Genomic DNA, 11146 nt, shown 5'->3' on the forward strand with positions numbered 1-11146 from the left:
AAAGTTACTTAACTGTGATGGTTTAATAATAATGGTTTTAGTAACTGGTTTAAGTAATTGGTTTAGGTAACTGGTTTACGTAACTGGTTTAGAACCTGTTTTATTGTGGTCTGTCATTCTAGAAAAAAACTAAATTTGACTCCTGTTTTTCAGGAGTGTAGAGAGAAACTACAGAGTTTATTTTTATTTTTTACATTGAATAGGCTTTAGGATACTGTAGCAGGGCCAGTTGTGCTATAGCCCTCACCTAAGAAACAGTGGCATCCTGAGATTGTCCAGAACAAAGTATGACCAAGGAGATTGAGAGGTGTCCTCACCATGGACAAACTGGAGGGGGGGATGGAAGGGGGCACATATAATTCGAGCAGATATAGTGTGAGCAAAGGGAGAGGAATCCCTATGATGAACCAGGTGTTCAGCAAGCGATGCCATCTGGCAGCAGAATTAGCCATTTATGAGCCAGGTGCTACAGTACAGGGGAATAATCTAGAGGAGTGCCTCTGTGATCACTTCTCCCAGCCTTTGATCATAACACTGTACTGTTGCATAATGAGAATAGTCCATTTTGTGGGTTGAATCTACTATAGAACTACTATTTCCAGCTATTTGACCTCTTGATGATGGGGTTGGTCCTGCTATGGTGTGTGTTTATGTGGATTCCAGTGCCTCTTCAACAGGGAGTTGCTGCTTTAAGTTAGGCTTTGTTTCTAGTAACATAATCATTAACAATCGCTATCTATGTGTTTTTCATACTCATGTCGAAAGTGTCTACAACTTCATACTTTCAAAATCTGAAACTGACTAGGTAGGCCCACCCTCACTAACTCCCCCAGTAACACTTCTGTACATATATATTGTAACTTTATCTTTGCAATGACAACTTTCCTCTGCAGTTACCCTTCTGTTAATGTATGCATGAAACATGAGATTAGAGAGTCTATTAATGGGACTGCCACAATACAAAAACACAATGTGGCCAGTAATAAACAACCAGATGTTGAAGACTGTATAGACGTCTGAAAGAGCTCTGCTGCCACCATCTGGTAATGATATGCCATTACATTGACTGCAGTATTGCACATGTTCCTCTTTAGACTCACAATTGCTTCCAGTGTACACAAACGTGCCTAGCCCATATGGGCAATTTCATCAGCATGAATGAATCACCTATAGCCTATATTGTGCTGATTAATAAAAGGGCACATTTACTTGTGAAACAAAGATATATGCTCTGGGAATAACACATATGTTATTCAGCAAGTAAACAAATACAATATCAAACAGAAAACAAAGTTGGAAGGTGATAACTATCCAAAATCACAACTAGCATCATTCTGCTTATTTTGTGTGCTTTATTATACCCTAGTTATAGACCTACCATGATTACAGAAATGTGATTCATTCTGACATGGCCTTTCTGAACTAGTCTGGCGAGAGACTAGCTAGTCACCTTCATATTTAGTCACAGTGACACGGGATTATTGAGAGCTGTCCGTGGTGCTGGTTTGAGACAACCCAAACACGTCTCAATTAGACGTTTCGTAAAATCCAGCATCATGGACAGTTCTCAACAACGCTGTGTCACTGTGATCAAAACAACGCTCCATCCCTGCCTCGTGTGGTACATTCTGGAACTCCCTAGCTAGTACAACCGTGAGGAGGGGCGTAAACAACAGCGTCAGTGACGCTTCGATGTAGCTGGCTGTCAAGAGAGCTTGCTAGCCACTCGCTTCCTCAAAGTTTAACGTTAATTTCAAAGCAAGAGGGGGAAGAATAATCAAATAGAGCTGTCTGGTTGAACCAAGTCTCTGGGTAAGTGAGAGGAGTCGCCTATTGTTGCATGTATTTTTCAATGTACTATGGTTTGCCGTTAGTTATCGTATCTAGCTAGCTAGTCAGCCAACCAAACCAAGGCAACGGGTGTCTCCAATCCATATTCGCTCCAAGTGTTAGCTAACTAGCTATCTAGCTAACGTTCGTGATGGTAAACAATTGTACCAAATATATTTTTGCTAAATATTATCCGTTTCGAATTAAAGTAAAGTAAAATTAGTAACTTAAACGTTAGTTAACTATCAGTAACGACTTAATGTTAACGTTACAGTAGTTGTCTAGGATGTTAGCTAACAACATTAGTTTGTCAGCAAGCAAGCTAGCTTAATTTAGTTGTTGTTGGCCTGTAAACCAGGAACAAGCTCATCAATGGTATTCCATAAATAACTCACTAGTTAACGTTAGGTAGCTTAAACACAGACAATACTAACAATGGTCTGCTCGGTAATTGTATTTATGTCCTCGAGCGATTGTACAGGGAGGAGCTGGCCTAGCTACTAGCTTGCGGCTAGTAGAGAGGGAGACTGCTGCTAGATACCCCATAATAACTTAGCTAGTTAGCTAACATTAGTCAAAATGGCAAATTGTAGGTAGCAAGAAGCGATGGCATGATTCAGCATTCGTTATCATAGGAAGTCCTAGCTACCTACATCTAGATGGGTAGCTAACGTTAGCTAACTACCCGTCAGTGGACATTCTTCCACGTCCATAATAAGCCTGTTACATAAGCGTAACTAACGTTAGTTGAAAGGGAAGCACGTAAACAAAGGGACTTTTTAAATAGCCTAAAATTGATATGCTGAATCTACTGTTCTTAAAAAATGAAGTGACGCAGACTAAGTTAGTTTATTTAGATAACCTGTCACAGGTAAACAAACATTGTTTATGGATGATCTTAGCTTATCTATGTATCTTTCAATTGAAGGGTGTATCACCATAGTGCCATGGAGTTTCCAGATCTAGGAGAGCATTGCTCTGAAAACTCCTGCAAGCAGCTGGGTGAGTGGTTTGTTATGAAATGCTATCTCCATATACTACCTCAGTGCCTCTGGGACCCTGCCAATACAGAGCCTGTTTGTGTTCCCTTCCTGTCCTTTCTAGTATGGCTTTGGTATCTGTCAATAGTTGTGGTTTAAGTCCAGTCCTCCATAACCAATTGTCATGGGCTGCACTACCCATTATCATGATTGAAGAGTGATAGTGAGAATTTCATTTATCTAAATTCATATGGATGATCCTTTGCCATGGAATAAACACCTTGACATATTTCTTATATCTGACAGATTTCCTACCATTGAGATGTGATGCCTGTGAAGAGATTTTTTGTAAAGACCACATAACCTATGCAAATCACAAATGCATGTCATCCTACAAGAAGGTACATTTTAAATAAATTCGCAACATTGTATGTTATAATTAAAGCAAAGTTCCTGTAAAGTGCAGTTAGTATGTATAAATTAATGTATGCTGTTCAACCTTATTAGTTGTCTGTATGTTATCTATTGATCCAAACAGAGCTTTAATACGGCTCTCTGCTTGATTCTGTCCCCAGGATATCCAGGTCCCTGTGTGTCCTCTGTGCAACACCCCGATCCCCATCAAGAGAGGGGAAATGCCAGACATCAAGGTTGGGGAGCACATCGATCGCGATTGCCAGTCGGACCCTGCTCAGAACAAGAGAAAGGTACGGTTGATAGGCTTCTCTACAGGACCATTTACACAAACTGCCCATGGTTAAAGTGAAGTAGCTATGCCTAATCTAAGCTAACCAACCTTTTTTTATTGTAGATATTTACAAACAAATGCTCGAAAGGAGGCTGCAAGCAGAAAGAAATGATCCGAGTGACATGTGACCAGTGCCACATTAATTATTGTCTTAAACACCGACATCCACTAGACCATGACTGTAAGCCTGAAGACAAACCAGTCTCCAAATCTGGGTAAATATTTCCCTCCACCTGATGTCATTTATTGATTGTGGTGCACATTGTGAGCTTTTGCGGTATAATGATGATTACATTGGATTTCTTTCAGATTCGCTGCTTTCATGCGGTCCCAAGGAGCATCCTCTAGCAGTGCCTCCACTTCATGCAGTAGAGGAAGTTCTAGGCCCGTTTCTAATGGGAATGCTAGGACCCAAACTAGTCGGTGAGGATCCTCGTATTGATTTTCGAAACGCCATGCTGAAGAACCACATGAAGCTTACATAAATTAACAAGTGATATTGACAAGCACAGTTTGTTCTCTAAATTCATGAGGCATATTCTCACTAAAACACATGGGATGGATGAATTGACATGTTTTTTTATTGTCAGTGAATTATACTAACACATGGAAAGGATATGACATTTTTTTTCCTTCACAGAACTGCTCTTACCTGTTACCGCTGTGCTTTCTAGAACGTGTTGTTGTTGACTCTATAACCGCACTGAGCATTATTGTTTTTGATTCTATCACAGCAGTGCTCAGGCCATTTATAGTCCAGCTCCGGCCATGCGGCCCCCTCCAGCACAGAATGTAGTACCTGCTTCGGCATCCTTTCAGGCTGGCCTGGTATGCCTAACACTCTTACACCACTTGATTGAAACTACTGTAAACTCTCTTCTCTGAATAATTGCAGTTCATTTATTGAGATTCTATAGTCTGCTCCTGTTTTATTAATTGAGATTCTAAAGTCTGCTCCTATTTTATTCATTGAGATTCTATAGTCTGCTCCTGTTTTATTAATTGAGATTCTAAAGTCTGCTCCTATTTTATTCATTGAGATTCTATAGTCTGCTCCTGTTTTATTCATTGAGATTCTATATTCTGCCCCCGTTTTATTCATTGAGATTCTATAGCCTGCTGTTTATTCATTGAGATTCTATAGTCTGCTCCTGTTTATTCATTGAGATTCTATAGTCTGCCCCTGTTTTATTCATTGAGATTCTATAGCCTGCTGTTTATTCATTGAGATTCTATAGTCTGCTCCTGTTTATTCATTGAGATTCTATAGTCTGCCCCTGTTTTATTCATTGAGATTCTATAGCCTGCTGTTTATTCATTGAGATTCTATAGTCTGCTCCTGTTTATTCATTGAGATTCTATAGTCTGCTCCTGTTTTATTCATTGAGATTCTATAGTCTGCTCCTGTTTTATTCATTGAGATTCTATAGTCTGCTCCTGTTTTATTCATTGAGATTCTATAGTCTGCCCCTGTTTTATTCATTGAGATTCTATAGCCTGCTGTTTATTCATTGAGATTCTATAGCCTGCTGTTTATTCATTGAGATTCTATAGTCTGCTCCTGTTTATTCATTGAGATTCTATAGTCTGCTCCTGTTTATTCATTGCGATTCCAAGAACAAAATAATAAACATCCTGTAAGTGTTTATCTGCATGGTGTGATTGTAGACTGAGGAGCAGGCCTTACAAAGAGCGCTGGAGATGTCCTTGGCTGAGTCGGCTCGCAGCACAGTCCAACCGCCAACGCTCAGGTAATAAACAATCCCCATTAAATCCCATAATCCAGCATCACCCACACATAATATAGGCTGTAATCATGTCCAGATGCCATCAACACAACCCAGTTACCTATTGTTTTTCTTCACTAGCTCGTATTGCTATGTGTTTGTTCTAGCTGAAATGCAGGCTATTTGGTTACTCTAGGAAAACACAATATTAATAGGTTTGACATTCCACTGTTTAGCCCATCTTTCTTGCCCATGACTTCATAAATTAAGTACAGTGGTGCCCACAGTTCAGTTTCCCTCATCTCATGATGTGTGTTGCTGCTCCTCAGACCTGTGACTGACTGTATGTGTGTGTGTCTGTTATCCACCCTTTCTGGTGAGTGTGTCGTTGTGCCTCTTGCATGCTCTCTGCAGTGTGATGATGCATTCCTCTGTGTGACATAGAAGTGTCTGTCTCAGCCCTCAGGAGCAGGAGGATTTGGCTCTGGCTCAGGCCCTTGCTGCTAGTGAAGAAGAGTACAGACGCCAGCAGCGGAGACAACAGGTATCCAGAAAACTTAGGCGTCAGTAGCATGCTAACAGGACAGGACCTCACCTAGGTACATTGTCTCCATGGCGTCCCCTATATTCCTTCATCATCGTCACTGGGTGCATTTAAAGATCAGCTACGTCGAAAATGAATGACACTTTGAAGTACTACTTAATGTGTATTTTATCTGATTTATCTTATTAAATTATACTTCTTTTTTTTCTCTCCCCGTGTTGAATATTTACCGTAAATGGTGAGACAAGCCTCTCACTAATGATTCTTTGTCTTGAATTAAATTGACTTTTGCCTGTACTAATATCTTACTTTCTATCATAGGAGAGAGAGTCCTCCAAGCAGTCTTCCTGCAGCCTATCATAAACCCAGACCAGTGTCTGAGCCCAAACTGCTACCACCAGTAATCAACTAGCAACTGTGCTACATCGATGGAACCCTCCAGCAGAACTCTAACGTCCAGTATCACTGATCCCAACTAATGAACAGTCTGGAACTTTCATCGAGATATATTGAATAGTATCACTGCTTTCTCTCTACTCAGCACACCATTCTAGACAGACTTTCTGTCCTTTTTACCAATGGCTCTCTATGTACATATTTTCTATGTTGATCATGGACATTTAACCTCAGCATCAATGTTTATTGAATAAATTATTTTAAAGATGTATTTGTTTCTGATGCACGTTCTATGTCCAAGGCATATATATACAGGAGGATGATATAACTGGAGAGGAATGAAGTTTGGAGAACAGAACTGGAATGCGGTTCAATTTCTATGGGTTAGAGAGAACAATCTCAGCCCAAACTTTGCCAATTAAGAATAAAAAAGGAAGGCCATTATATAATCCAACATATTTAAATCGACGTGTATTGGTCTAGTACACAGTTTAGCAGATGTTATAACGGGTGTAATGAAATGCTAATGTTACTAGCTAGTCAAAACAAGTAGACTCTTGTCTGCATCATCATGACAACTGAAAAACAGCAGGTACACAATACAGTTGATTGTATTGTGCTATTGTCTAGTCTATTCAATTGGCAGTGCTTGGTAAATGGAATGAACACAAATACACTTGTTGATTTCCATGATGTTGATGTGTATTGTGTTGTTCCCCAACACATCCATCAGGGCCTTTGCGACGCAGTTCCAGCTTTGAATTCTCTCAGGGTAGGCCTTATCGACCTTGGCTGTTGAATTTAAAGGTAAGTGGATAGAAAGTGTCTTTTTATTGTCAACATTTCATCAGTAATGTCTGTTTCCAAGAAGACCTTTGCAGTTATTAAGCACCACCCCTAGAAATAATTCCTAACAGCAAAAACAGCTGAGACAAAACCAACATGAGCAATATAACCGGAGTAGAGCAAACTAACTTTAGTGCATATTCATTACGCCGATTCTGTTGCAAAACGTTTCTTAAACGGGAAAAAACGTGGAGGGACCTACCTGAATTTGTCCAACAGAAACTATTGTTTAGCTTCTGTTGGTTCTTAAACGGCAAACGGTTTCCGTAATGAATACATACACCTCTGGTAAATCGTTCCTGTTACTCAAGGAATGAATAGTCATGAGACCTGTCTTTACCACTACGCATTCATACTTTGTCCAACAGAGGGCAGCATAACGTTGAATGTGAAATCTTTGAGGGAGGCCAAAGAGGATAAAATTGTATTTGTCACATGCGCCGAATACAACCGCTGTAGACCTCACCGTGAAATGCATAATTACAAGCCCTTAACCAACAATGCCGAGTTAATAAAATATTTACTAAATAAAGTAAGAGATATTTTAAAAAGTAACACGATAAAACAACAATAATGAGGCTATATACACATGGGGTACCGGTACCGAGTCAATGTGCGTGGGTACAGGTTAGTTGAGGTAATTTTTTACATGTAGCTAGGGGTAGTCACTATGCATAGATAATGAACAGCGAGTAGCAGCAGTGTAAAAACAAAGGGATGGGTGTTGTTGGGCAGGTTCACAAGAATGGTGTTTGTTTTTTTCTTCCATAAGGAAGGCTCATTTGTTGACCATTTCATGACAGATTGGGGAAGTGCTGCTCATGTTGTCATGGTTATGAATTAGTCAGGCTAGTGTGTCACTAGCATGATTGTAGCACTCAATTAAAATCCTTGAAATACATCGGATGCCATAAATGAAAGATTATTAAATACATTCTGAGTAATATTTTTCACTGATAAAATATAACCAAGGAAAATATGACCAAGGAAGCTAAGCATTACGCAAAGGATTGACAGGATTGAAACCATGTTCATTGGCAAACTAAGTTCATTTGCATAATGGTGTGCTTGGTCACCTTCATTTAGCTCCCTTAGCTGTTACGACCTCCTCACCCTCAAACATTTGGAAAACAGCACATAATTGCCAATTGTCACATAGTGACATTAGTTATAGGATTACTCATTTGGATCTAGTTTCATCTGAGCAAACAGAATAAAGGCACACTCTGTAGCTTCCCCCTGGGCACACCAAATAATTTCAACATGGAAATGTGGGTAATGTTTGATTGACGTTGATCAATGAGATATCAACCCTTATTCACCCTCTCAAAAAGACAGCCAGAAGTGTGTTGAATTCCCAATGTGTTATCACTTCCAACCATCTAAAAGCACAACCAAATTCCAATGGAAAAACTGTAAGATTTTAAAATTAGTTGTCATTATGTAAATGTACTATCACTGCGCTTTCAACCATTTAAAAGCACAGCAAAGTTCAAATGTAAATACAATGTCAGATATTTTGTATTTATACAAACATGTAAGGTGTTATCACTGTGCTTCTTCTAATAGCACAACCAAATGACCAGGATTGCAGTTGACATAACATTAAAAGTACAGAGTGTAAGTGACCAGGCATAATAGGACCCATTTCATCCCAAAAGGTATATGTTTGAATCGTCTGTCCATAGAACATTCTTCCAAGAGTCTTGATCATCATCCAGGTGCTTCCAGATGCTTTTTTGACAAACTTGAGTCAACTTTTATGCTGGTCAAAACCAAACAATGCATTTCACAGTAAGAACCTCATACCAACTGTCAAGCATGGTGGTGGTAGTGGGATGGTTTGGGGATGCTTTGCTGCCTCAGGACCTGGACGACTTGCATAATTGAAAGAGCTACGAATTCTGCTCTGTATCAGAGAATTCTACAGGAGACTGTCAGGTAATCCGTCTGTGTGCTGAAGCAGAAGAGCAGCTAGGTCATGCAGCAAGACAATGATCCACAACACACAATCAAGTCTACATGAAAATGTCTGAAATGCAACAAATTGGAAGTTTTGGAATGACCTAGTCAGTCCAGACCTAATCCCTATTGAGATGTTGTGGCAGGAATTGAAATGAGCAGTTCATGCTTGAAACCCACAAATGTCGCTGAGTTAAAGCAGTTCTGCATGGAAAAGTGGTCCAAAATTCCTCCACAGCGACTAATCAACAACTACAAGAAGTGTTTGGTTGGAGCCATTGCAGCTTAAGGTGGCACAACCAGCTATTGAGTGTAAGGGGTCAATTACCAGATGCATTGGGTGTTGCATAATTTTTAAAAATTAAATAATGGAATAAGAATGTAATTGTTGTGTTATTTGTTCACTCAGGTTCCCTTTATCTAACAATGTTTTGTTTGAAGATCAGATAACATTCAGTATCAGAAATATGTAAAAGTAGAGCAAATTAGAAAGGGGCCAATTACTTTTTCACATCACTGTAAATATCAACATTTAAAGAATATGACTAAATCAAATCAAAATTGATTTAAAGTGCTTTTAAAGTTTGATTTGATTTAGTCCTGTTCTTCAACTTTGAATTTTGGTTTAGATGGAGATGTGAATCCAACATATCAATTATAAATGGTGAACTTGAAGATTACATTTGAAATCAATCACAGCTTGAAACTTTATATTTATTGTCTGTTTTTAGTTGAACCCTGGGTTGAATTGAAACTAGCTGTTGATGATTTTGCAAATGCTGTTTAAGCCAATTGATGATTGTTGATGATGTATGACTAAAGTATAGTTACATTTCATTTGCTCTGTTAAACCTACCATTGGAATAGTTATTAAGAGATCTATCAATAATCATTCTCACAATAGCATGTTGGTTGTAGTCAATCACAAATATCAAAGCTATGCAAGGCTGGCCATAGTTAAAACCCTGGATGCGAGACCAATGGATAGCTGTAGATAGGTCAACCTTCCAGGAGGAGGTGCTGCTGAACTTAGTTTTTTTCTGATAGTGGATATATAACGTTGAACGTTGATCTTGATCTGCCAATGTTTCAAAGGTACTAATTCAACATATTTTATACGAGGTTTGTCTGCTGTTGAAAATTGGTAACCATGATGACAATCCTGTGGTAGAAAAAGTACCCTTGACTTTTTGCAAATCCACTGTATTTTCCCTGTAGATTCCACATCACAATACATTGAGAAATTCCATTGAAACAATGTTGTGTGCTCAGTGGGTTATGTTTCCTGTCAGCAGGGTGGCCCTGATTGGTGTAAATAAATGGTAGACTGTAGATTGGGGAAACTATGGTATGGTGATGTCTATGGTATAAGAGGAACTAGTGAACCCATCTGTAATGTATTCTGGGAAATAACCAAAATTCAGGTCCTCTCACATGTATCATTCCTCAGAGTGACAGAAGAACCATCCCTCCAATGCACCCTGTCTACACAGATCCTTATCAGTTGGGATGTGAAGCATACTCAGGGGAACGACAGCTGCACCTGTTACACCAGAAGCATGTGATTGAAAATATATCTGAGCGTCATGAACATATCAGTTATTAGGAGTCAATATGCGAGTAGGTATCAAACAAAAATATATCCTGTTGCACATTAATCAAGAACATCCCATTTGATTACTAGTCTACCTTTCACATTCAGGAAAGCTAGAAGATCCTCCAATCTGTCTTGTTAGTGCTTTGCAGTGCTCTACATCAAGGGTTTTCAAACTGGGGCCTGCGGCGGTATTGCAGGGGTTCCGCAAATAAAAATAAAATGACATTGGGAAGTCTACAGGAACAGTTATCATGCTAGCTGTTCCTGATCATCCTACTCTGGGAAAGTAGATAAAGGGCTTCATACAAAATCTCAAACTATCCCTTGAATACAGAGGTATTTACAGTCATTGGAGCTAATTTAACTTTTTTTCCTCTATAGAAAAATCTTATGTGTGCAGTCTAAGTGGTCATTTTTGGGATGAAAAACTCTTTCCGTGTCAATTTAAAAGACCAAAACCAGATAGAGAGCATGCAGAAAATTGAACTGTATATCTTGTTTTATAATACCATCTTT

The 11146-nt window shown here is 39.1% G+C and overlaps 1 protein-coding gene and 1 long non-coding RNA gene across 5 annotated transcripts; one reads left to right on the top strand and one right to left on the bottom strand.

The window, feature by feature from the left end:
* The first annotated feature begins 1631 nt into the window (after positions 1-1631).
* On the top strand, positions 1632-6494 carry zfand2a (zinc finger, AN1-type domain 2A). Of its 4 annotated transcripts, none has more exons than XM_021624943.2 (10): positions 1632-1812; positions 2759-2832; positions 3117-3211; positions 3386-3517; positions 3622-3773; positions 3868-3981; positions 4293-4386; positions 5227-5309; positions 5745-5884; positions 6151-6494. In XM_021624943.2, the coding sequence occupies exons 2-9, from the start codon at positions 2778-2780 to the stop codon at positions 5854-5856; spliced, it is 837 nt and encodes a 278-aa protein (XP_021480618.2). In that variant the 5' UTR covers positions 1632-1812; positions 2759-2777; the 3' UTR covers positions 5857-5884; positions 6151-6494. The 4 variants fall into 4 exon arrangements, with proteins under 4 accessions (XP_021480618.2, XP_036794194.1, XP_021480617.2 ...); XM_036938299.1 differs by having other exon boundaries at positions 1633-1812; positions 4296-4386; positions 5745-5829; XM_021624942.2 differs by having other exon boundaries at positions 1634-1812; positions 5745-5829.
* Positions 6495-6681: 187 nt separating this feature from the next.
* LOC110538246 lies at positions 6682-7411 on the bottom strand. The gene is made up of 2 exons (XR_002475708.2): positions 7274-7411; positions 6682-7017 (listed from the first exon to the last, which is right to left on the bottom strand). It is a non-coding gene; the product is annotated as an uncharacterized LOC110538246 (long non-coding RNA).
* Between the last annotated feature and the right edge of the window lie 3735 nt (positions 7412-11146).

Source organism: Oncorhynchus mykiss, chromosome 12 (assembly GCF_013265735.2).
Source record: "Oncorhynchus mykiss isolate Arlee chromosome 12, USDA_OmykA_1.1, whole genome shotgun sequence".
In the NCBI taxonomy this organism is placed as follows: domain Eukaryota; kingdom Metazoa; phylum Chordata; class Actinopteri; order Salmoniformes; family Salmonidae; genus Oncorhynchus; species Oncorhynchus mykiss.

Coding starts and splice junctions, on each gene's coding strand:
- zfand2a (XM_021624942.2), top strand. CDS start 2,778: ATGGAGTTTCCAGATCTAGGAGAGCATTGCTCTGAAAACTCCTGCAAG. Junction 4,387..5,226: donor CATCCTTTCAGGCTGGCCTG/GTATGCCTAACA, acceptor GTGTGATTGTAG/ACTGAGGAGCAGGCCTTACA. Junction 5,830..6,150: donor GCCAGCAGCGGAGACAACAG/GTATCCAGAAAA, acceptor TTTCTATCATAG/GAGAGAGAGTCCTCCAAGCA.